The sequence below is a fragment of the Colius striatus genome, chromosome 3, assembly GCF_028858725.1.
Source record: "Colius striatus isolate bColStr4 chromosome 3, bColStr4.1.hap1, whole genome shotgun sequence".
NCBI classification, from domain to species: Eukaryota; Metazoa; Chordata; class Aves; order Coliiformes; family Coliidae; genus Colius; species Colius striatus.
This window is the reverse complement of record NC_084761.1, coordinates 14,577,462-14,603,491: the sequence shown is the minus strand read 5'-3', so window position 1 is coordinate 14,603,491 and position 26,030 is coordinate 14,577,462. Positions and strand designations below refer to the sequence as shown.

Sequence of the window (26,030 nt, the reverse complement as noted above, 5' to 3'; positions counted from 1 at the left end):
TGGCAAGAATCTCAACCTTAGGACTCCTGCCTCTGTTTTCAAAAGTCAGTTTATAAGCAATATAAAAGACTTGAAGGAAATGAGCACACAGCCTGCTTCATTGAGAGCAAAAAGATTTTGGTGGATAAACAAAGAATTAACCAATTTGTTTGGAATTGTCATGTCTTCCTGGTTTCTGGGAGTTTCATAGGGGTTTTCTTTTTCTGAGTTTTGCCCTTTGAGAGGTCTAGAGGATTTACATCCAATTTATTAGTCAGTTAATGCACAGAGGCTTGTTTGAGGCATTTAATCATTAAATACTTCTATTCTTGGTAATGTTATGAGGAAAAATGGTATCTCCTCTTGCTGAGAGGGTTGCAGATAACTTGCACAGAACATACAGCTGATGGCTCAGAGATAACCACGAGATGTCAGTGTCTTCCTGCCGCCTGATTTTCTCTCCTCTCTCCCTGCAGGACCATTTGTCTTATTTCCATTTTGTTGGTCGGATAATGGGTCTGGCTGTGTTCCATGGACACTATATCAATGGGGGGTTCACGGTTCCCTTTTACAAACAACTTCTAGGGAAGCCCATTCAGCTCTCTGATCTGGAATCTGTTGACCCAGAATTACACAAAAGTTTAGTCTGGATCTTGTAAGTACCGTATTTATCAGTTGTCTCCCTGTAGAGAAGATAGGGTAGAGTACGTTGGCAATAGTGAGATAACACTTTACTGAAAATGTTTGCAATAATCTTACAGTGGTGGAGATCTGTACAAAGTTATTAAACTACTGTTGCTATGTCGAAAAGCTCAAGATACTTGAGGAAAAAGTTCTCATTGCAAACTCTGTCTTGGCCCTCTTTGCAGCAGAGTAGATGCTAAGTCATTAAATGTTGCATGGGTATGGTAGACTATCACAGTACTGAAATCCACACTCAGGGCCGAGTTTGAGGGGAAGTACAGCCTTATTCAAAAGAAAAACAATTTTTATTAAGATGGAAATAAAGTAATTTTGGCTTCTATGTGCTTACAGTTCAGAACCAAATCCAACATTCAGTGTAGCTTTGGGACTCCTCAGCTCTGTTTCACATTTTCTCACTTTCTTTTCCCAAATGCTGTTTTGAATTTGGTATTTGTAGTTACTGCTGATGTTGAAGTTCACTGCATGTGATCTCTTCTGTGCTTCACACTGATCCATAACAGCAGCTCAGATTATTGCTGTATACATATGTTTGTGTGTTTTTTGTGTGTGTAGGGGTTTATTGATTATCCTGAGAAGTACTAAAATGAGATGGATGACCCCCAGACAGGCTCTTCAACATGCATTAAGCTATACAGAAATTGGTGATGGTGTCAGTATTCTTCTAGTGGTGTGCAATGCAGGTAGCTAGGCAGTTGGTTTATCCTGAAGACTAACTGACTGCTCAAATAACGAACTATCAGCATCACTGCTGAGACTTATCAAAAGATCAAAAAGACCAGGGTTACAGTCTGTGTTTCCATTGCCAGAGAGAACGATATCACCCCAGTTCTGGACCATACATTTTGTGTGGAACACAATGCTTTTGGGAGGATTTTACAACATGAACTCAAACCAAATGGCAGGAATATTCCAGTGACAGAGGAAAACAAGAAAGAATATGTCAGGTAAATACAGAACAAAAATATATCCTGCTAATGTAGTGGAGAGAAGGTAGAAAACAAATGATCTTTTTTTACTATAAATCGTGAAATTAATGAAGTAAGTATTTTGGGGGGAAATACCTGAGTCAGAAACAACATGAGTGTTTGCCCACAATGCACTGTTGTAAGACCTGGCAAGATGAAGCTGTGAATTGTACTTTGGTTTTCTTTTTGTTGATGGTGCAATAATTAATTGTTGATGGAAAAAGGAACTGATAAGCACTTCTCCCATAATACATAATGTGTATATTAAAACAAGTTCCTCTGTAATATGAGTGTTTTCCAGCTCAGCTATAAGAAGCCCAGTCCTGTGTAGCTCATCATCCCTGATTTTCTTTTTCCCCTCACCAGGTTGTATGTAAATTGGCGATTTATGAGGGGAATAGAGGCACAGTTCCTGGCTCTGCAGAAGGGTTTTAATGAACTTATTCCTCAGCATCTCCTTAAGCCTTTCGACCAGAAGGAACTTGAGGTATGTGTTTTATCCACATGGAATATTGTTTTGTAATTTGTTTGAGCCACAATCAAGCAGTGAGTTTATAACAAAACAAACAGAATAACAACCCCACTAATCTTATTCCAGTTGACATACCAGAAAGCTGTTTATTTGTTTAACCAAACCATTTATTTTTCATTTATTGTAGACATTCTTTGGGTTAACATTACTGAAAAGGCTACTTAGTCAGGGAAGACAAAAGCACCATGTTGTCTAACCAAGGACTAATGCTCAAAGCAGGTGGTCTGGGCAGGGCAGGCATACTGCAAGTCTGAGGAACTGCTGGCAAGACCTAACATGTTATCTGCCCCAGAACTTGTTTTCTTCAGTAACTGTTTTCATACTTGTCTGTTTCTATATGCACACAGGGCATGGTTTACAGGAACTAAAATAGAAGCAGCGCATAGAGAAAATAAATGAATTTGTCATCTCATTTAATCCTGTGATGCAGAATGCTACCTCTTAAAGTCATTCCTGAAATAGCAATTTTTCCTGTGGTTTTTCCTTTTTAACTGAACAAAGCAACCTGTGGAATACAGACCATTTGTGGTATTGGAAGCCCTGGCTTTGTGCTGGTTGTACTGATTAATCCCATGAGGTTCCTGCATTCCATTTGGTAGCTGCTTGAAAAGACAGATTAAAAATCCATTAAATTTTTCACTGCTCTCTGCGTCACAACAGTCACAACTGTCTTAATAATGTAAATGAGTGGAACTGGGTGCTGTCTTGGTGGCACAAAAAGGCAACTGCTAAATGGTAGCTCTCAGAATTTCGAATATGACGCACGTTTTGTTTTGAGTGATGAGGTTTTTTCGATGCCATTTAGTTGTCGTTGCCAGGGGAGGTGGTTAGATTCATGGCCAGCAGCAACTTCCTTTTACAGTATTCTGCAACGTGATGTCATCTGGAAAAGAGATTGAAGTAATGTGTCTGGTCTGTGTCAGAGTCTCTCACAAACGACAACAGATGCAAAGTTTTTGCAGTTTGTTGTGGAACAAGGAACCAACTAGGATGTTACCATAAACCGAGCAGGACTGTGTCATCGTTGGCATTGGGGCACTTCTAGGACAAACTTACATCAGGGCAACGATGTGTAACATAGGCCTTCTGCCAAGTCTCTGCTGAACCCTCACAAAGATATGCTGTACTTTTCAGGTAGCACAGATTTATCAAAGCAAGTCTTGAATGGACTTCTGGCTAGTTTCCTGTGAAAATTCTAGTTCTGCTAAGTGTACTCTTTGGCCTCAAACTGGAGAGATTTACTGCCTGCTCTAAACTCTTCTGGAGTGTTACCTCATGCCAAAAAGGTGGTTCAAGCACGTAAAGAATGCTAGGCTTTGTGCAATGGTTGGATATATGTTTTTATAGCTGCAAACTTGAAATGACTCTGAATGTTAAAGCGTTTTTCTAATCCTTTAACAGTTAATCATAGGAGGCCTGGATAAGATAGACCTGAACGACTGGAAATCAAACACACGTCTAAAGCACTGCATGGCAGATAGCAATATTGTGAAGTGGTTCTGGCAAGCAGTGGAAACATTTGATGAAGAAAGAAGGGCAAGGCTGCTGCAGTTTGTGACGGGTTCAACGCGTGTCCCACTTCAAGGTTTCAAGGCTTTACAAGGTGACTGATGTGGAGGCCAAGTTTATGTGTGGTGTGGTGGGAGAAGGAGATAAAAAAACTAGTATTTACTAGCCCCTCAGAGTATCAGCATATTGCTGGATAACTCAAGCACTTACAAACTTTAAATCCCAAGAGTAGTTTTTCATTTGTCAGCAGCTCTGCTGATGGTGAACACTTCAGCCATTGCTGATAGTGATAGAAGCTGGTAAATCTGTCATCGCGTAGCACTTTGATGTCAGCTTATCAATCTCCTTTGGCTCCTTGGACTGATGTTGAAATAATTGTGTGCAAGTACACACATGACTACAGAGCTGACCAAACAACTTTTTAATATGAAAATTGTGTTCCCTTAATTATTTGGCAATAAACCATTGGACTGCAAAACAACTTCTTGAAAATTGCAGTTTTCATCATCCGAGAGGTGGCAGTGTCCTAAGCTGTTGTGATTCCCCTGGTAGCTTCCATCTCTTGGCTGGCAGTAAACTGATGTTCAAACTAACATACTTAGTTCTGTTTTAAAAGTAAAACCTTCTTGCACTTAAGTAATTTCTTTTCATTTTTGAAGGCACAACTCTGTTAATATAAAATTTAGCAGCTTTCCAAAATACTGGTCTGCAAATTAATGAGCAGCCTGGTTGCTTCTGCCATCCATTCATCAGCTGCAAATCTGATCTACAGTTTCAGCCTGGAACTGTAATCTTCTCCCTTGCCTTTTTATAAGTAGAAAAAATTGTGTGCATGAGTGATGTTTTGTTGAAGTGCATTAACTAGAATGTCTGTCTGTAAGGTTCTACAGGCGCTGCAGGACCCAGGCTGTTTACCATCCATTTGATAGATGCAAACACAGACAACCTTCCAAAAGCCCACACTTGGTAAGATGAAAACACTCTGCCTGTCAGTGCTTGCTTTCCCTTTGTCTTGGTTTAAAGGAGTCATCTCTCTTTATCCTGGGTATGGATATGGATTAACCACGTGACGTGCAAAGATGACTCCGAGTGTCTCTGTTAGCTTGGAAACACTTGTACTCTGCAGCCAGAAAAAATAATCAGCTTCTCAGAGCTTGATTTGTCTTCTGCCTGTGGCTTTTGTTTATCCCAGAGTTACTATTTTTTATAGTGAGACATTTGTAAGTTTATTTCTACCTGTTCAGCAGAAGTATTCACCGAGAAATGACTGGCAGCAACAGAATCCTCAGGCAGGATTACAACGAGTAATCTTCAGATGTAAAATGTAGAAGCGCACTATTGGTACGGCATGGGCACAAAACTGAGCTCTCGTACGGAAGTCTCACTCTCTGAGAGACAGGAAATCATTTCAGCAGCAGCACAGATTGTCTGCAGGCAGAGCAGGGAGGGGGCCTGTCTGATGGCTGGCTTTATTTGCAAGTCTACATCTGCCACTTGCCTCCTCCCAAACACTGCCCTGTTGAGCCACACAGTCCTGCTGCAGAAGTACCATTGGGTTTTATCTTGTCCCTTTTGGCCACTGAAATAGCCGAGACTTTCTGTGATTTAAAACAAATCTATCTATACTTAGCTGATCCAGACTTTTTTTCCCCCATAAGTATTTTAAATTCACAGGCTGCAATGTGTTGTTATTTTACCTCTAGCTTTAACCGGATTGACATTCCGCCTTACGAGTCATACGAGAAGCTTTATGAGAAGCTGTTGACAGCTGTGGAAGAGACATGTGGGTTTGCTGTGGAGTGAAAAAGCAACCAAAGGAAACAGATGCTAGCTCATGGACCACCAAAAAAAAAGCTAGAAGAGGCTTGCTGTGAACTTCCTGCTAAGCTGTCTGAAGCATTGGAACTCTAGACAACTTAGAGATGGGGCTGTTTTCCTTCCACTGCTGGTGGATGAGGGTGGGGGTAGGGGCTTTTGTTGGTGGTTTCCAACTCCTCTGTTTTCTCCCCTTTGTTACAATAACCCCTTCCCTCTTCTTCCATCCCCCATAAAACGAAATGCAGCCAAGTTCAGCATTTGGCTTTGGTTACACAGGATATTCTGCTAGATTTGTAACACATATTGTGATAGGGTCAGTGAGCTGTGGAGTTTTTTTAGTAGGAGAATCAAAGCATAATTAAGAATGAGCTTAACTTGCTGAGGACTTGCAACTGGTACGTGTACACCTGGTTAGTTCGTCTTAAATCGAGCTTGAGCTCTCGTAGAGTCTGGCGGGTGCACAGTATCTGACTGGCACTAGAATTTGCATTGCACGTTTTAAACATCTGTTTAAAAAGTAAACTTCTAGCAGAAAATACCTCCATATGAACACTGAACTGAAAGGTAAAGAAATCCAAGTTCTGCCTTAGCAGGAAGCTCCCAGTGGAAGCTGTGGCTCGCCTTGAGAAAAGTGAAGGAATCTGGGACAGCTTAAACGGTATTGTATGATTTCTTTTTGGTTGTCCTGGCTGAAATCTAATTGTTTTGCACATGAAAACAACTATTTCCTCCTGCAGAATTACTTTCCATGGTTCATTCAGATGTAAGTACCTTGCAGAGCAGCCTTGTAAGGAGGACAGAGGATAAAAATCTCTTCAATCCCAAAGCTGTGATTTCTGTGCCACTGTTTTACCTGAGATGCGTTTGGGTGACTTCGAAGACTCACGTGGAAATGGCTGAAAGCTGAGTTAACGGAGCAGACTTCTGTTCTGAAGTTTTTGGCCTTGGGAAAAGTTTATTTGGAGGTTGAGGTAAAAGGGTAACTACATAGTGAGTACATTTTAAATGTTATGGAAAGCTATTGGAAGAATTTATGACTTCAGTTCTGTAGGGATGAGAATTTCTCCAGAGAGCCATATAAGGCGATTTTTTCAAATATCTGAAACTAATACTAAAAGGTTTGTTCTCTAACACATTGCTAAAATGACTTCCCAGGGGAAACAAAAGCAAATCAAATACCTGAATCACTAACATTTTTTCCAGTTTGCACACCAAGATGAGACGGCGTTTTAACAAATAACACGGCTTCAGAAGGCCACGGTTATCCATCAAACGTGTCTAAACTTAAGGAAAGCAGACTTGCTTGTATAGGATTGTTTTTTCTTTGGCAAGCCTGATTTTTTGAGAGATTCATTACTGAAACACTTAACAGATGTTATGTTTATGGAGTAGTGTATTGAAATTCAGCTGTGGGTAAGAGATCGTTCTTAGAAGATGTCTACTGGAATACTTCTATTTTGTCTTTTTTTAATTGAATTTGATAATAGCTTTAAACTGTGATAGGACAGGCAGTAGACACTTATCAAAACCCTGGCATCCTTCTCTGTTTTGTTTGTGGCTTTCTTTTTTTCCATTGACCGTCATTCTTGTGATTTGTCGTTGGGAGTAAGGATTGCATCGGAGGTGTAAAATTGTACCATATTGTGAGATTTGCACGGGGTGGCTAAAGATGCTCATCCTGCAAGACTGTACAGGAGAAGCATGTTTAGGCCCAGGTTCTGTAGAAATCTTTTGGCACTTGGGGACCAGTTTCTGCAGTACTGGTTGTTGGGACGTAAATGAAACTATGTGACTATTTGTTTTTGTGCAGAAAAGAGAGGAAATGCAAGTGTCAGCAGACAAAAATCTGTCCAGTCTTGGGCTGAGTAGCAGAATCCCCACAGCCCTGGCTTTTCAAAATGGCTGTGAAGTCGTACCTGTTCATAGAGTGTATTTAATCCTTTCAGTACGTTTGAATGTGCAATAAACCAGTCAGAATAGGAAAAATGCAAAATGGATTATTGCCCAAAAGCTTTGCATGCAGTCTCATGTGGATTTTTCACTAAAAGAGTTTAAAAAACCAACCCAGATACCGAAGCCCACCACTCCCAAAAATCCTGTCACACAAGCTCTACATGCAGCACAACTGGCTCGGTGAAAATCCAAGCGAGGTGAAGGTGAAGGCCCCTGATTTGGAGATCTATAGGTCAAGTAGCTTTTTGTCAATGACACAGTTGACATATGATAGTTCCTAATGTCTTGCTAGGTCAGTGTTTTATTGAATGCACAAAATAAGAATAGGCAAGGATTGTTGTTTTGAAAAGTCCGTCTGTTTTTTGCTGTATTTAAAAGCCCTTGTCAAGGTACCTCCTCCGTGCTGACAGTAACGAGAATAGGGCACTGTCCTGTTAATTATTTCAGTTCTCTCTCAAACAGCTTCACCACCTCTCCCATCGTGTTGTCTTTGCAATTTCGTGCCACTACAGTGACGATGAAGACATCTTTTTGAGTTGTTCTGTACATGCATTTGAGGCAGGCCTTAAAGCTGGTTGGGTGGACAGAGGAAAAGAAAGAAGTGAGGCAGAATGGGTTGTAAGCGACGGCTTGTCCTTCTCGCGGCCGGATCCAGGGCCAGGGGAGGATGAAATGCAAACAAGGAGTTTGCACGGCCTGAGCCATTGGCTCTCAGAGGTCTCGGGAGCCGCTCAGATAACCTCAGCTGTCTGAATTTATACGTTCATTCCCGCTTGGTCTGCCAGCACTTGAACTGGTTGTTACTTCTCAAACTTGCCCAAAGAATAACATCACGTCCGGTGTTTGTTTTGTCATTCCGCCTTCCACCTTGTACATGGATACTCTTGGATCTGACCTGAAAGAGATAGAAGGTATGGTGTGTCTTTTGTTCCTGTCCTGAAGGCAAACCTAAAAGCTGGTCCATCGGCACAGACCTTCCGTGCTTGCCCTGATACTGCTCATCAGCCTATACTATATGCTCAGGGATGTAGGAAACCACCACTTCACTCGTGTTTGAAATCGGGAAGAAACGAGACTGTTTTAGGAACGTTTGCGTTAACTTGGGCATTATGTTAGAGGAGACCCTGCTTCAAAAAGGCTGCCCGGAGCTGCGGATGGCGCCGTCAGCGTTGGCTCAGCAGTATGTACTCAGTTCAAGTCGAGGTGGTTGTGAAATCCAACACATTTTGTAAATTAGTGCTCCAGCCACCGGGCCCTCTGGAGCCAGTGCCCAGGTTCGGGGCCGCGTGGCACAGCAAGTTCCCAGAAACACAGTATGGATCTGGTTTTTAATTTGTTAATTTGTTGTTCCTCAACCACTTTATAATGTATTTTTTTAATTTATTATTTTGTAATGTCATGTTTAAGTATTGCTGCTATCCTTGTTATTCCTCCCACTGTTTTTATTGCAGATTTATTTTGTGAAAGTTGTACACTAATGTTTCATTTTATGTCTAAATCAAAGTATTTAAAGAAATACTAGTTCTATTTAATGTGGTTACGGAACCAGCTGGAATAAACAGTGATTGTATAGTAGGCTGGACCCAGGAGGTCATGTTCATTTTTGTTACATATGCAATAAACTCACAACTTTAAGCTCTTGGTGTCCACCATTTTGCTTACTATAATATTTATGGAAGTCAAAGGAAAATTGGTAACGTGGATAATTCAGGAGCATGGTAGAGCTCTGCTTTAGCTCAGCTGGAGATGGGGGTGCAGGATTAAGGCAGAGTGTTAAAAGGCAGCAATAAGGAAAAAAAAACATTGCTGTTAGTGGAAATGATGTAGTGTTAGGAAATAGAGAGTAAGGTTAAAGAAAATAATAAATCCAGTTAGCGTGACAGATCTAGAGGTCGTGTGCTGAGGCTGTCGTGGTGTTGGCACTGCTCTCCCACTGAGCACCAGCGTTTGCTGACAGAACAGCCTCTGCACCGGGGTCGTCCTGTGGTAGCAAGGTCTGGGAATGCAGCGGATTTGACAGATCTGTATGGATTGCACAGATAAAACTCCTTTGCAGGCAGAACATTTCATTCATTCTTTAACTGACACATTACCAGCCTTAACCTTTTTCCCTTTTATTTGTCCTGTTATTTTTTTCCAGACCTCAGTTTTCAGGAAAGAAACTGTAATCCCCCCTTAATAGGAGTAGCAGAAAGATTCATTAATGCTGATGAATCTCTGCTTTCCTGTTTGTTTGGGGTTTTTTTTCTAATTAGTAGTGGCTTCCAGGTGCAGTAAGACCTGTATGAGTCTGACTGGTGCTGGCAGTGGTCACTTGGTAGTACACTGGCAGTGGTCATCCCTTCTAAAGCTGAAAGGTAGATTTTTTAATCTGTGGGGCTGGTGTTTTTTGCTTTTTTAGAAAAGGATGTGTATGAAAAAAGAAGAAAGGCTGAAGGAGCTGGGGGGCTCTTTGGACTGAGGGGTGACTTCATTAATGTTTACAAATATGTAAAGGGCAGGTGTCAGGAGGATGGAGCCAGGCTGTTCTCAGTGATGTCCAATGACAGGACAAGGGTCAACGGGTACAAGCTGGAACATAAGAGATGCCAAAGAAACACAAGGAAGAATTTCTTCACTGTCAGGGTGAGAGCACTGGAACAGGCTGCCCAGATGGGATGTTGGGTCTCCTTCTCTGGAGACATTCCAAACTCACCTGGATGAGTTCCTGTGTGACCTGCTCTAGGTGGCCCTGCTCTGGCAGGGGAGTTGGATTGGATGATATTTCGAAGTCCCTTCCAACTCTTAAGGTTCTGTGGTTCTGTGATGTTGTGAATAACTAATACTTAATGAGGAAGTGACTGGGGAGCTGTTTTCACCCACCCCCTCATTTCAGCCAGCAGCAGCGACTGAACAATTTTTCCTTGATGATTTGGAGCAAGAGATGCTGACAGCCCTTCAGGGCTCTGACAAACACTGGTCCTGCTTTGTGTTTCCTTGAAAAAATGCTTTTTGGGAAGTCTTCCCAATTTCTGGTATCCTTTCTGTATGCTGACACAGCTAATAGGATTCCCGCAGCCCGCCCCAGTGTACGTGGCATGCTGTGGAGGGGTGGCTGTAGGACTTCTGCACTATGTGAACTTTTGCAAAACATGATACAAAATTAATATTTCTGTTAAGAAATCTTCCAGAGCTCAAGGATCTGAATGTCTCTTTTCTGGAAGTTTGACAAGTCAATTCCTCAAGTTATTTTTTCCAGTGTTTGTCTCTTTCTGCAGGACACAAGACACCAGACTGCACATAAGCACTGGTCTCATAGTGGCAGTTTCTTTTCTGACTGATGATGATACTCCTGTGTCCTGGAACTCTGCCCAATCAGTGAAAGACAGCCCCTGCCCACCAGCATGTGCTTTAAAAAGGCCCAGCAGGATGGGGTTTAACTTGCAAGCAAACCTCTTCATATTTGGTGCTTTACACCTCGAAGGTCCCCATCCACCACACAGGGTGGAACATGCACTTGGTCACTTCATCGTGGTGGCTGGCACGCAGGATGGTGAGGATGACGGTGCAGAGGGCAAGGAGGAAGGCCAGCAGCCACACCAGGCAGGTGACTGGGAATGGGGGGTCCCTCAGCCAGTGTGGGATGCCCAGAGGCCTGATGATGGACAGGTAGTGCTCTGTGCTTGTGGTGGTATGGGTGAAGATGGTGAGGTCAAGGCTGAAGCGGATCCTGCAGCCTAGATCTCTGCACCAGTCCTGCACACACACGAAGTACATGCAGCCCATGAAGGGGATGGTGGGTAAGTGGTGATGGTGGTGATGTGCACCTTCATGGTTGTGATCACTAGCATGCAGATGTTTCCCACCACCCCACCTAGTGGACAGGGTACAGCTGAGGAAAGAGGTGACGAAGAGATTGCAGGTGCTTTCAGGGATGTTGGGCTGGTGGCCTTTTCAGGGTGGCAGGGCACTGACACACGTGCTTTGCTTTAACCTCCCTCACAGAGAGCCACCCCAGCGAGTTCTGGAGGAAAGTGGGAGCTGCCAGCTAAGCCATCCCGGCAGCAGGCCAGGAGGGCACCAGCCTCAGGGCACACGAGATTTGTCCTCTGCTCTCACACTGGGGATGCCAGGGACACCCCAGCAGTCCCCCAGCCCTTCCCGCTGCCCTCAGACACCTGCTCCACTCCTTCCAGAGCGTGTACAGCTGCAGATGGATCGTTTTCTAGGAGGTTTGTTTTTAATAACCACTCTCTTTTCTTCCTTCATTTCTCCCCATTTCCCAGCTCTCTCCGGGACTCAGCGGGGCTGGTTTGATCGCGCGCTGGGAGGCTTCGTGGGAGCGGGATGTGGCCCGTCCCTCGCCGTCCCCGGCTGGGCTCAGCTCCAGGTACCGACGGAGCAACTAACGTCAGCAAAAGCTCACAGCCATGCGTTGTCGCCGAGGCTGCTGCGGGCCGGGCCGGAACCGCACCCCGGGGGCCGCCAGTCCCGCCGCCCGCGCCCCGCGGCCCCCGCCGAGGAAACACGTGCGGCGCCGAGCCCCGCCCCTTCCCCTCAGGCCCCGCCCCAAACACGCCGGAGCCCCGGAAGGGGGCGCGGCCCCGCGGAGCCCCGCCCCCGCTCTATGGTAGGTTGTCCGCGACGGGCCCGCGCGGGCCGCCCGCCTCTCCCCCGGCGCGCGCCGCTCCCCGCCGCGCCTCTCTATGGTGCGGGGCGGGGCGGTCACGTGGCGCGGGCCGGCCGGAAGGAGCCGGGCAGCGGCGGTTAAATGAAGCGGGGCCGGCGCGGGGCGGACGGGCTCGGTGAGTGCCGCCTGCGGGCCCGGGCGGGCCGGGGGGGCGAGCGGCGGTAGCCGGGCGGAGGGGGAGGGGCTCGTTCCGGACGCCGGAGTTCACGCCGGGGCTCCCCGCGTCGTCCCCTGGGCCTCGTCCGCCCCTGCGGCGGAGGGACCCGCTCGTTGTCCCTGACGGGGTCCCGCCTCCCGCCGCCTTCCCCTCAGCGCCGGGCCCTTTCCTCCTCCCCACGCCTTCCCCTCAGGGCCGGGTTCCCGCCTCCCCCGGGGTCAGCGCCAGGCCCTCGCTTCTCTCCCGGCCTTGGAGTCCTGTTGGAATCCCCCATTCCGGTTCTCAGTAAGAAGGTGAAGAGGGTGGAGGACACCCAGGTACAGTTTCCCGGCGTTGTTCTCCGTGAGCTCTCTTCACCGGCTCATTTCAGGTGCCCCGGGCTATGTGTTGGTACTCGGAAAGAAAAATAGCGTCGGCCCCGGAGCTGGTGGGGAAAGGCGGATATAAGCTTATTCTTCTGTTCTGACCCTCGTCTTGTTGTGGAAATACTTCATGCGGTTGGGACATCTTGACATTTCAGGCATCTGCTGTGGAAGCTGCTGCAGAAAAGAAACCCAAAACACAGCTGTCCTCAGAGTTGAGAGATCTGTGTAAGAGATACTCCTCCTCTTCTTCCCCCCTCTCTGTCGATTTGTGTGTTAGCTTAGCTTGATGGGAGAGAACAAATGCTGGAAGTGCTAGTGTACATGGAGTTTGTACCACAGAGGTCTTTAGAGGGTGTTTCTGTCTCTGGAGCTGTACCTGTTCCCACACACAGTTGGAGGAAGGTTGGGGTTTCACCCAAGTGTTTTGAAGCTGCAGAGCTGCAGCTGATTTCGGCACTACCTTGTGCGGGTTTGGGTTGGGCCAGATGTAGCTGTAGCTCGGCTTAAAGAATCTCTGGCTTCCCGTGGATCCACTGGCTTTGCAGCTCAAAACCCCATGTGCCTGTGAGTCTGTCTCAGAAGGCTTTCCTTTTCATCTCACCTTTGCTTTGTGACCTGAATATCTCCTAATATGTTATCTTCAAGTCTTACAGAAAAATGTAGCTTACCAGAAATGTAGCTTTCATGGGAGTAGGTTTAGTTTTCAGTGTTTCTTTTCAGCTTCCTTGCTGCTTGTCCAGCAAGATTCAGCTTCTTAGGCAAAGTGTTACAGCTTGGTGACTGGTTTGAGACCTCTGGTGCTTGAAGAAAAGAAAAGCTAGTGTCTCTGCTGGATGCTTTTATGTCCGTTATCGAGACATAATGCTGAGAGACTGTAGCTCAGTTGTCTCTGTGCTTTTCACTGAGTCTCTGGTGTTTCTTTTCCAGCTCACTGGCTGCCACACAGAACAGCAGACTCTTCTTGCTGTATTTCAGGCAACGATCCTAAAAGCAATAGCTTGGTGGCTGAAAGGCATGGACAGTCTTAGTGCTAAGACCTATGAGCAGATCCACTATTTCTCTCTCCTGGTTCTCTATGGTAGTTGGTTCCTCTCTCCTGCAGTTTCAGCTCCCTTGATTGACGTACTTTGGAGTTGTTGGAGATTTCCAGTGGTAACGATGGGGGAGAATGCAAATGTCCTAGTGCAGGTGGATAGACTGGACTTTGTATCCTCAGCTATAAAGTGACCTCCTCGCTCTTCCAGAGAGGATGACCCAAGAGCTTTTCTCCTCCAGTGACCTGGTTTGGAAGACGAGGGGGAATATCTGGGACCCATCATTCTGCAGAAACAAATCTTGAGCAGGTTCTGGTACCAGCCTGTACAGATACTGGGCTGTAGAAGGGTGCAAGACAAACTGAGAGCTGTTTTCTTTATGACTGGTAGAATTGCAGGGACAGCTTTTAATTACAGAACTGTGGAATTTACAGCTTTAATCGGAGCTTTTCATTTCTAGGATGAATGCCTTACAAAAATTCCACTGCCTTACATCAGGCCTTTTGATACTGTAAACATCTTAATGGATTTCATGTGCTGAGTGTCTGCATGGTGTGACTAGATGCTGTTAAACAATTGTCTTGACAGGAGTTTGTGCCTGGAATACTGAGACTTGGGAAAGGACTCAGAGCCACTTCCTGAAGAAGATCTGTAGAGATATTCAGCTTGCTCAGTACTGGTAGTGCTGTGTTTTGGTAAAAGGACTTCTTTCATCTCTTTTTGTTTGCTTCCTAGGATGTTTTCCCATCAGCCTGGCTTCAGGCATCCTTCTCAGGCACCTGTTAAGTCAGGGCACTGACTTAGAATAACAGTTCCTGGAAGAGCAGTTGGGGCAGGCCTTACCCATGATAAGGTACATTCTGATTTCTAGCAGCCTGTTCCTGGGCTCGTGTTTCAGAAACTGCCTCAGAAGTCCAAATTCCTGCTTTGCCTGAGAATGCAGTGGGCGTTACTGCTGCTGCTGAGCCGCAATCGTTGGCAGCAGGGCTGGTGCGTTGAGGTTGGACACAAATCACTAAAAAGTCCTGTGGCAAAAATAGGTGGAGTGAGCAGACAGCTCCAGCAACTTCAGCTCAGCTGGAGAGAGGCAGGAAGTGTATCTCAGGGGAGCTGATCAGCAAACCAGAGCAGCACAAACCCAAGTGTGAGAGACCTGGAGCCCTTCAGGTATTTTTTTTTTTTTAGTGCCTGCTGGAAGAAGCTCCCATTTATTAATTTGTAATGGGTGTCTTACTTATTTCTTTTGAAAGCCATTGTGAGTGGTTTACTGTGTCATGGTGCCAGTGGCTCAGCGCGGCCATGGGCGTCAGGGCTTGCCACCGGCTGCATTCTTGCTGGGACAGTCAGAACTGTGTTGCTAATTCCTTCTCTCCTCAGAAGCTTGGCTTGGATTTTTTTCTTTTGCACGTGGATTTGGTCTGGAGATATTTTAAGTCTGTTTAAATTATTGAGTTCAGACATCTCTTTAACTACTTAAAGGAGAGATGTTAATAGTCCCAGAAGTCTGTGTACACAAACTGTTGTGTGTTGCCTACCTTGGTGGGTGGAGGGGCTTTCTAGGCTCCTATCTGTAACTTTATTCACTCCCAGTGGGATCTAACTCCAGTGCCGTAGGTGCCTTTTTTTTTTTTTAAACACAGTGAGCAGTGGAAGGTGCCTCATGACATTAGCTATCTTCCAGTAGCAGCCCAGGAGATAAGATTATCTGTGTACTGATGTGGTAGTTCCTGTGTTTAAAGTGGAGCTAAAATCAAGTGCTGATCAACATTAGTCTGAGGAGGAATAGTTGGGTTTTAAGCAGGTTACTGGGACAGGGAGATCTTAGAAATTGGGAAGGGGTAGGCAGGGAGGCCAGGAGGAAAAGGAGGAGGCCACTTAGCTGTGTCCTGGTGGCTTGAATAAGTTATCCTTGCCAAAACACTGAGATGTGAGATAATAAGGAATGTTTTACTGAGCTGGGATAATCTTGCTCTCAGCATCCTCCATGTGGCTTTTATAGAATTTCAGGTTTATTTTGGACTATCTCAGCAGTGATGCTTTTCCTCTTGGTCAGCGCTTAAGAGCTTGCGTTGGCTTTGAATTTGTAAAGATCCTTGAGAAAGCTTAATTCCTGAGGACTAGAAATCATACTCCTGCCGAATGACACCTTTCTCCTAATTACCGGCACTGCTGTGGTTCCCTCCCTGTGTTCATGAGGGGAGCTGTCAGTGCCTGATTAAGTGGAAAAAGCATTGGGCTTTGGGGAAAGATTTCAACACAGAGCAGCTGCTACCCAGAATCATGATGCCATCTTGTAGAGTTTCTGCCCCAGGTCAGGGGGAATTTAAATTAAACAGGGCTTCCTCAATGGCTTTGGGGGAGCCCAGCTCCTTTGCTGATGGTGCCTGTCTTCACAGGGTGACTTTTGGAGGCTGTTCTTGTCACACGTAACAAGAGGCAAAGTTGATGAGCCAAAATAAATCTGTAGTTGTCAGGGTGACCTGAAATGTTTTCAGTTGGCTGCTGAGGATAGGTGCTATATTGCTCACACTCAGCCTGGCTACCTCTGTATGGAAACCATGCTACTGTTTGCATTACTTAGATAAAAATTTAGACAGGATCTGTAGGGATATCGTGTGTGTACTCTGTAGTGTAAGGTGATCAGGATTTGTATTAGGTGCAGTCTTTGTTTGGGGGATGTGAGGATGGAAAATGGCCTCAAGTGATGTACTGTGTCTCTAGCACTTCTCTCACAAGGCTCACATGCTGCTTTGTCAGTGCTGACGGGCTCTTGCCGATGTGAGCACTGGTATTGCTGCGTCTCGATTGGAGAAAGGAAGAGAGTGGTTGGCTTTCTGCAGCCTCTGCAAAGCCAGACTTGGGAACAGATTTACCCTTCTACTTCCAAATACCATCCCAAAGCTGTGATGCATTTCTGTATTTGATGGAGGAGGGGAGGGAAACTTCTCCTTGATGCTTCTTGCAGATCATTCTTCCTCGAAGGTAGCCGAAGGCCGGTAGCAGAAGCAGCACTTGCCCACACACCCATGGCAAGTACAAAATGCTGCTCGATGAACGTGTTGGAGCGGGAGGGCAGAGCGAAATGGGCAGTGATGTTGACAGCTGCCTGCAGCAGTGCTGCCTGGAAGACTTTCCTCATCTCCCTGCTCTTGCCGTAGTGTGCTGTAATGCAATTTGAGGAAGATGACAGCAGCAGCATAACGGGGAGGCAGGAAAAGAAGCTTTTTCTCCCTTTGCGGGAAACCAGCAGCGTTGGGCGTTTCATACCTCCCCTGCTGCTAGGATTTCCAGCTACAGATGAAGGAGACTGGCAAGACCCATTAGCAGTAACTTGGCTAGCATAAATAGTTCATGTCCCCTCTATATTGTTAAACCGGAATCCTATTGTAGTGGAGCAGGCTTCATTGTGTATAAACTGGGAGGTGCCCTTGGATCAGCCATGATGAGCACAAACCAGCTTGCAACGGCTGGAACGCACCTCCAACTTGAACATACTGTCTGAAGAGTGCTCCTCAGCTCAATGTTTATGTGTTTGTTTAGCAGTTTGTGGCTGCTTTTACTGACCCGCAGTCCCAGATGGTTAAATAATCTGTTTGATATTGTACTGTTGCAGCACCCAGGAAAAGAGTTTATATTCTGCTATGTGAAGGCTTAAAGAGTGTTGGATGTTTGACTGTGACGACTAAGGGGTAGGCACTCAAATTTGCAGCCTGAAAGCTGTTATGTCCTTAGCAAATGGTCTGATTGCATCCTGTGTAACCTCTTAGCTGTGGCCTCGAGGCTTTTGTAGTCTTGCACGTGCAGAGTGTTTGCCTTGAGGTGAAATTGAGAGGTACCTTGCAGTCTCCTCAATCTGCATGACTGTGGGCCTGGAGAATTAACATGCAGAGCTACTTGCCTTTTATTTGGCCAGCTGATCATTCATTCATTCATTAACTTTAATAGTCTCTGAAGAGAATAATGCTGGAAGTGGAGCATCTCTAAATCTGGCCGTGATCCGATTTCACTGTTTTCCATGCTTACCTCAAATACAGCCTGTTTGCTGTTCTGCTGTTTCATGTTCTGCTTAAACCCTGCAATGGCCACTGCCACGTGGCCTGGATGAAGTCAGACTGGACAACTGTCGTGAGCCTGGAAGCCTGCCCTCAGTTTTGGCTGCTGAGGGCTTGGGCTGGAATCACTTGGCCACATGGCTAACGTGTAACTGCAAACAAAACAAAACCCAGTGTTACAAAAGCAGTTACTGGCTGGCTTGGAAATCTTTTATCAATTGGTCATCTGCGGTGCTTGAGCAGTAAGTTACTGTTCTTCAGGTGTGTTGATGGCAATCTTTCTTGTGCAGGATGGGTTTTTTTCCTCTTTTGAGCAGAGATGGGTGCAGAGGGTGTACCCATTGTTGCTCAGGTATTGCACGTGCTCTGCAAAGTTTCCATCAGTATTTTGCTCTTGGTACCTAAGGCAGTTTAAGACTCGTTTCACTGCAGAGTGAACCTGGCCTCTTGTCTCAGCGTGGCTTTAAGGTGACTTCTGTGTGTATTCAAGGCCTTCAGTTGAATGCACAAAGGTAGTGCCTGATCTTGGAACAGGAGCACATACTGTTTCAGTGCTCATTAGGTATTGGTTGTGGTTGCTGTGGTCAACTGTGAGGCTGCAGTTTAAGATTTTCCCCCTTCTTGCTGTTTATTTTAACACCTTATTTCTGTTCTCCCAGTTGAGCCATGGTGGATGTGTGAGTAGAGAAGGTATCTGATATGAATCCTACAAAAAGGTTTTCCAGGCCATTTCTTTTCAAATCTGTAAGAAATACTGGTGGACCTCCGTGTGAGACAAGGCAACAGGCTGCGGTGTGGGACTGTGACCACCTGAAGCAGGTGTTGCACTAAATTCCTTCTTAATATGAAGCCACCCCTAGCCACTGAGCTTTGAAATTCTGGCAAGTGTGGGTGCTTAGTGTGGCTCAAAAAAAGGTTTTGACTGTAATAACCTGAATCTATGACCTGTGAAGTCATTCTTTTTGGAAGTCCTCAGTTCTGGGATGTTTGACACCTACCTTTTAAGTCGATACTTATAGAAGCACTGTGCAGATTGACGTAAACTTTCCTTTTTTGCTGAGGTGGGCTACTGCAACAGGTCGATTTTTCTTCCCTTCTGTGGCACCTCAAGGTCAAATCTTAGCTTTTACCTTGTCAGCAGCTGTGTGAAATGAAGTGAGGTGTGCTTTACAGACTGCTGCCATCCTTGGAAGCAAAGTTTCTTGTGACAGGTTCAAGTCCCATTTAAAATACAACAAAAAACGTTCCCCTTTCTTTTCCAGATTTGCTTGTGGTGGTGCATTGTGTGTTTTCTGCACCACAGCTTCCCAAGTGCAGCTTAGATGCTTGTTTCCGGAATTACTCTACTGAGCAGTGGCGTAACATCTCAGATGCCATCACAACCTATCAGTCCTTTGTGATTTTGAAGTCCTCTGGCTGTTACTGCAACTGAAAGTGACTCTCAGCGCTTTCTAGACTTTGGTCTACTTAGTCCCTCGCTGCTGTCTTTAATATCGCTATGGTGGTGTGTGTGGCTTCTCTCTCTTCCTGTTGCTCTCAGTGCCCTGTGCAAACAGGGCTGGAAGCAGAGCAGGCTGTTGCTTGCTCATCTGCGTAAACATCAGTGGTGTAGCCTCTTAGGGTTACTCCATCCAGGAACCTTGAACTCCTTCATTTCTCATGTTTCCTTTCCAGTGGGGAAAAAAAAAAGTGCCAAGATGGTAACCTGAAAGCTCCTGAAGATGTGCATTCAACTCATGAAATAACTACTTAAAAGATTGCCCTTGGTTTTCTTTGTTCTGTTGTACTTTTTAAAGGTGACATTCAGGATCCCTTAAAGGAAAGAAAAAAAAGAGAAAAACTAGTAAGGATTTGGAGAGGAAATGCTGTGTCCTTTCCTGTGGAGAGCTCTGTGAAGTACAAGTAACAGAAGAGCACTCTCACATACATCCTGGGGCACGTAGGGCATTTCTCCTTTTCTGTGTAGCCACTGGGTTGATGGGGAAGGGAAAGCAGTTGCAACCAATATTACAAAGAGCTATGACAGATATGTGCAGCACCTGGCAGTGTGTGGAGTCAGCTATTTCAGACACTAGTGACTTTAATAAAGATGCTGCTTGGAGAAGGGAACCTCTGCCCCCTTCTCTTGGCATCCACGTGAGTTCAGGGCAAGTAAACTAGAAGTAAAACTTACTCTGGAAGTGGCAGAGCTGCAAATCATGTGGTTTCAGGTTCTCTTCCTTTCATCCCCACCCATATACCCCAAAATCAAAACAAAACAGTCTTAAAATGATGACTTGGGAGATGGGCTGTGAGCCTAAAGAGGTTGGGTTTATGTGAATGTGCTGCCACAGCAAAGTGCTGAGCTGGTGTCTGAATTGTTGCTTGAACGTGAAATGCCAATCTGACACCTTTGTTTGTGGGATGGGAGGGAGGTTTTGGTTTGAGGGGATTGTACCGTATGATCGTGCACATGCCAGAACCCTGAGGCAGGCAGAGCTGTATTCTTTACAGGAGCTCACTGCAGAGATGCCTTTTCTTCCCTCAAAGCCTTGAATTTTCGTTTTGCTTTTAAATTCAGCTGTTCAAGGCAGTGCATTAACAACCCTTTCTAACCAGACTTTGTAAACTTTTTTTTTCCCAAGGCTCAGATTGATAGAGGAGGCAAGTGACTCATCCAAAGCCCCCCACCTCTCATGCACAGGGTGGTTTTTTGCATACATCAACATTAGCTGTCTCGTGCAGGTCAGAGAGCTGTGATGATACGGAGCCCTGTTATTTAGCAGAAGGACTGGTGGAGGTTGTGGGATGTCACTGTAATGTCCAGCAGTCGACCTTGGTGCCAGTCATCAGGGAATTGCTTGAAGGTGTCAGACTTTCAGTTGAGTTGAATTAGTAGTTGCCCATTTTTGGAAAACAAACAAGTCTGTTTCAGAACAGTCTCACCTTTTTAGAGGAGAGCTCACAGAAGCAGAGATCGGTTTTGCTAGGAGCACTCGTGGCATTGTAGGTGGCCAACTGTTGAGGGAACATGATAAACATGGACAGATTTCCTTTCCCTTGTATTTTTTGTTAATAGGTGCAATAAAAATGGAGATTGGTTGTTTAAAAAGAAATGATGGTTAAGTGATACTGTCACCTTAATGATGAACTGCAGTTGAGGTTGATGAGAAGTCTTGTGATATACAGACCATTTACGTGTTTCCTGTAAGTCCTAAGTTGACTTGCAAAAATGTGAAAGGTATAGTTAGGGATTTAAACTCAAGTGACCTCTAAAAATCTGCTCTCTAATTGCTACTGGCTAATCAATTTTCATTTGACTGGAGCGGTGGCACATAGATGTAGTTGATACCTTGTTAATCCATTGCCTTTCTTAGCAAAATACTTTCTGATGTGTTCTTGGTATTGCCATTGACTGAAAATTAACTGTAAAAATGCACAGGAGAGCTACAACTAGGCTACAACACATCATACTGGATTTTAGTAAAGCCAGGCAGCCTCACGTTCCTTAGCTGCTTGTTTGCTTTTCATTGACACAGCCAGCGCTGAGCGCTCTGCAGCTTCCAGGAGAGCTCCCACCAATGGGGAGCCTCAATTCGGTGCTTGTTTCTTCTTGGGTAAGAGAGGGTGAGAAATAAGGAACTTCTGTGAGGTAGCTAGAAGTCATGACTGCTGCCAGAGAAGCTTGGAAGGCTCCCTGTCCCTCTTGTCTGTCTTAATGCTCTAACCCAGAGCAGTGCTACTGAAGCCAATTACGATGCTGCTGTGGCCACAGAAATTGCAGTCCAGTCTTCTGAAGTATTTTCTGAGCAATATATGTGTTGACCATCTTGTTCAGGTTTGATTGACTTGCCACAAAATGCTTCTCATGTTATGTTGTTCTATGTTTTGGTGTGACAAAATCAATTCTCTGGCTTTCTGCAGTAGAACTGTGTTAACCTGGCTCTTAACAGCGAAAAGAAAATTCCCTTCAGCTTTTGTTCCTTGATTTTTCTCAGATCTTGGGAATCCTGTTTTCTCCTCTTCAAGGGTGTATGTAATAAAATAATTTGGTAAATCAAGCCAGCTGCTAATGCCAGGGAAATGGGGAGTGTTTTAAAACTTACAAGCCAGTTCTGTTATTAAATGACCTTCCGGTATGTTACTCCTCTTCAGCACGTGCTACAGGTCCAAAGATTGGTGGCAGAGCTGCGTGGACGCAGTTGTCACAAGTGTAACCCCATTCTGTGCTCCTCAGAGGAGCTTTTGTGTGAGATCTGCGGCCCGTTGTGCTGTTTTCTTAGCAGCAGACTGAGGCGCTGCTGGAAACCAGGTGGTCTTGCCTGCCAGCCACTGCCCACACAACTCCTATCTTCAGGAGGCCAGGGATCAGACTTTTGGGCTGTGGCCAATGTTTGTGTTTCCCTGTGGTTTCCCACTTTTGCCTGAGCTGTGGGCAGGCCTCTGGGCAAACCTGCTGAGCAGAAGCCCTGCTGCAGGCCCCTGTTTTAACCTCTGGCTTTATCCCTTGGCGAGGTGCGGTGCGATGCCTCGTGCGTGGCAAACGGAGCTTGTTTGTGCACAGCAGTTCCCGTCGAGCTTATGATCAGGGGATTGCTAATTTTTGGTTGGGATGATGCCACTTAACAGGATCAACCTCTGTTAAACTCTCCCTGCTTTTGCAAAGTGGCTCTTACAAGGAGCAGCCCCCAGCAAAGGTGAACCCTTTGAAATGTTTAGCGCAGTGCTTGGCAGTAGCTGGGCTCCTTTATTTCCCTCCTTGTGCTGCTTTTTTTTTTTTTTCCAAGGGCTGAATATTTAGCTTTTCATTTTGCTGGTTGTCACAAGCCATGCATTATTTAAGTAGCTTCTCTTTGTTTTAGCAGCTTGAAACGAGCCAGAAATTCACCTTGCTTGCAGGCTACTAGCAGACACGTTTTCTGCCCGCAGGCAGAAAGTAGGAGTTGATGCTCTTCTGTCAATGTAGGTGAGCAACAGTGATGTTGCTATATGGGGGAGAGGCTAAAACACACAGTGATTTGATGTTGCTCACATCTCTTTCAAGTTGCTCTTTTTCTTTTTTTCTTCTCCTCCCCCTATTCGGTTGGGATTTCAATTCCTGCCTCCCCTGCAGTGCTTTCTGTCTAGTTCTGTTGCCTTGAGCTAGAGCCAGAAACGAGCACTTTGAGTCTAGTCCTGTCTTGGGTATGTGGGAGTTCAGGTTTTCAAATGTTATAAGGGAGGGAGAACACATAACGCTGTGTCTGGAAGGTGGAGGGTCTCTCCTCGACTGTCACTTTAAATTCCAGCACCCTCTGAAGATGCTCATTGCAGCACAAATGTGAGGTAGAGGGAGCAGATTTGAGTTCTGCTCCAGTTACTGCAGTCCAAAAACGCCTGCATATACTGGGACTTTAAATATATGCACAGTACCAATGCTGGCTATTTTTAGGTTATGCTAAAAATATGTAACGTGGTGTTTGCAGGGATTTCGAGTGGGCTCTGGAAATCTCTTGTGTCGGCATTCTGTGTGCACCTGAGACCTGCTTCACTTCTTAGCAGCCGAACCATCGGCTCCTAGTAGTGGTTGGGACCGGTGGTTTTGTAGATGATATTTTTGCATGTTATGAGAAGCTTGTTTGGAAAGTATGTGTGACTTCAACTGACAGCCTGAGATCTAGTCAGTTCAGAGAACAGTTACACGTAAGTCCCTGATGGGCTCTGTGTTTCTCTTTTTCCAGTAGCTGTTCTGTTAATGGCTGTTTCTCAAATTGCTGTAGGAACAAACTTTAACAGGGAGGGGTTTATTGCCTGTGCTGTGAAACAACTTGGATGTGCAGAGCCATGAATATGTGGAGTAGTGTAGAAAAGGAGGGGGGAGATTTCGTGGAACGACATCTTCAGCGTGGCAATTCTTCACTGTGCTGCCAGTGGGTGGCTTTGAAGCCGTGACGAGAGTTGTGTCACCTGGATACTGTGGATAGGGATTTGAGTCCCAAATGCAGTTTGGTGTGCTGTAGTGCCAGTGGGAGATTTTAAGAAAAAGGGAGAGGGGAGAAGCTTGCAAAGTGCATATCTGCCTGTTGCCAGGTCTTTTAATATGGCTTTACTGTCCTGTCCTTGGCTATTGCAAAAAAGCTGACGGGCATGTTAGAGCTTGGTTATAGGTAGCCTTATTCTTTACCTATAAATAGGCACTGAAATCACTGAGTTAGTGTTGGGATAGCTTCTTTCCATCTGTCTTGCTTGGTTTTTATTATGTTGTTTATGTAGGGCAAGACCCTAGGGTGGCTTTGATCTTGTTACTTCACATTCTTGGCAGCTTAGTGCTATAAACATGAATAAACTACTTCTTCATGCCACTAGATGGAACTGGCCCATGCTTATAGATATTTGTTTAAACTTTAGCTCTGTATTGAGTATTGACAAAATGAATTGCTAGCTCTCCGTGGAATCTTGGCTTTTCCCCTCAAAGCAGTGCTTTATTAAGCTGCTTGGGTTTTTAAGCAGTGTGTTTTGAAATAGAAAAGTGGTATATTGCCAGTTCTTTCCAGGCTTGCCTTTTTTTGTTTTTCTATTGCCCTGTCTGTGTACTGCAGTTAATGCTATTTATTATGTTCCTGTGCTTTGAAACCACCATCAGTCTGGATGTGTGCACATCTCTTGTACCAGGGAGACAGACAGTCTGTTATCTCAAACTTCATTTCAGATTATTTCCTGTACTTCTCTCTTGAGGCTCAAAGTTGGAGTGTGCAAGTTCCTCTCTATGGGAACCAGAATTGCCTACAGAGAGTATGGTCTTACTGTTAGTCTTGGGGCTTATCCCTTCTGTTTGGATGTGCACAGCTGGAGTTTAGTCAGCATTGGACAAAGCAGCCTTTGAGTTATTTGGGAGAAGAATTTTTGGTGACTGTCCTGAGCATTTAGGCTGTCAACCCACCTGCACGTGTACCCAACTCTGATAATGTACTGCATGCCGCTGGCCAGGAGAGACATCCAAGCCACCTTGCTTTGCTCGGAGCAAATCCAAGCAGACACCTGTCTAGCCTCTGTCAGCATCACTTGATGCTGCAAGGGCTGATCTGTGCCTTTCGCAAATGTCCTTATTCCTCCCCAGCCCATGTGAGAGTGATCCTTTACAATTTTTGCCTGCCAAGAGTTTCCTTTTGAGTGTGAGTCTGTGTGAAGGTGGCCACGATGGGGGCAGTGCTAGCTTTGCAGGGGTGTTGGTGCTTGCAAGGAGTGCTTTGTAGGACCAACCTCATTAATAGTTATAAGTATCTAAATGGTAGATGTCAGGAGGTTGGGGCATCCCTTCTTTCTGTTATGTCTATCAATGAGACAAGGGGTAATGGGATGAAGCTGGAACACAAAAAGTTCCATTTAAACATAAGAAAAAACTATTTTACTGTGAGGGTGAGGGAGCCCTGGCACAGGCTGCCCAGGGTGTGGAGTCTCCTTCCTTGGAGGTCAAGACCCACCTGGATATGTTCCTGTGTGACTTAATCTAGGTGGGCCTGCTCCTGCAGGGGGTTGGACTGGATGATCTCTAAAGGTCCTTTCCAACCCCTACCATTCTATGAATCTATGAACCTGCTGGGAAGCAGAGCAATTGGTGTGGGTACATGAGCTGAAAAAGCCTGGGTGCCACTCCTGCCTTTGCTGATGGCTTGCTTATAATGGCCTTAGCCACACTGGTCCTTCCTGTGCTTCCATTTCTCCATCTTTTAAATGACAAGAGGTGCATTGATCATGTTTTCTAAAGTACTGAGAGGTCTGCAGATGGAAAAAAGCTTTGCAGGTCTAGGTGGTAGCTATTCACAAGTACCAGGGAAAATACAACTGCAATAACATGGCTGTGACCTTTTTAAAAGGACAGGATTTTCACCAAGTATGCTTACAGCAACCCAGCTACTGAGCTGCCTCTCCAGCACCTGTCTGCAGTGATGAAATCAACACTTTTGTGCCATAACATTTATTTCTCCTTTCTTCTAAGGCAGAAGCTGAAGAACCTGGTGGGAACTCTCCCAAAGTCTTGCTTCTGAAGCACTTTCAAAGCATCAATATCCCTGATACTCCTGCTTACTGGAAATGAGATGTGCTACTGAGGTTTAAGGGCTCAAGTATAGAGGTAGTTGCATGTTTAGTAGGCCTCTGCAGTTCCCTCACCCAGCATGCTGCTCAGAGGTGGACTGTCACCAGTGCTGGGACCAGCTGAATGTGATTGTAGCCAAGCCTTGAAAACCTTCATGGCTCTGGAGAAGGCTGCTTCAAGCACTGAGCCGTGCTGCTGGCACCCTCCATGTGTGTGTTTAGGGAAGTGCCCTGCTCTGC

The 26,030-nt window shown here is 45.4% G+C and overlaps 2 protein-coding genes across 8 annotated transcripts in view; both read left to right on the top strand.

Annotated features, from left to right (window-relative positions):
* Nucleotides 1-9,096, top strand: part of SMURF1 (SMAD specific E3 ubiquitin protein ligase 1) — a 46,999-nt gene extending 37,903 nt beyond the window's left edge. For 2 of the 4 annotated variants that reach the window (XM_061992533.1, XM_061992531.1), the window contains exons 13-18: nt 456-634; nt 1,491-1,628; nt 2,016-2,136; nt 3,583-3,784; nt 4,581-4,656; nt 5,394-9,096. In XM_061992533.1, the coding sequence (XP_061848517.1) occupies nt 456-634; nt 1,491-1,628; nt 2,016-2,136; nt 3,583-3,784; nt 4,581-4,656; nt 5,394-5,493 (816 nt within the window). In that variant the 3' untranslated portion in view covers nt 5,494-9,096. Of the gene's footprint in view, nt 1-455; nt 635-1,490; nt 1,629-2,015; nt 2,137-3,582; nt 3,785-4,571; nt 4,657-5,393 lie in introns of all 4 variants that reach the window. The other 2 variants (XM_061992532.1, XM_061992529.1) reach the window with 1 other exon arrangement.
* A 3,081-nt stretch (nt 9,097-12,177) lies between these two features.
* The window catches only part of RNF216 (ring finger protein 216), an 82,020-nt gene continuing 68,167 nt past the window's right edge, over nt 12,178-26,030 (top strand). Inside the window, exons 1-2 of one of the 4 annotated variants that reach the window (XM_061993789.1) lie at nt 12,203-12,245; nt 12,808-12,877. The gene's annotated coding sequence lies outside the window, so the exon portion shown is untranslated. Of the gene's footprint in view, nt 12,246-12,541; nt 12,605-12,657; nt 12,878-26,030 lie in introns of those variants that run through there. The other 3 variants (XM_061993788.1, XM_061993787.1, XM_061993790.1) reach the window with 3 other exon arrangements.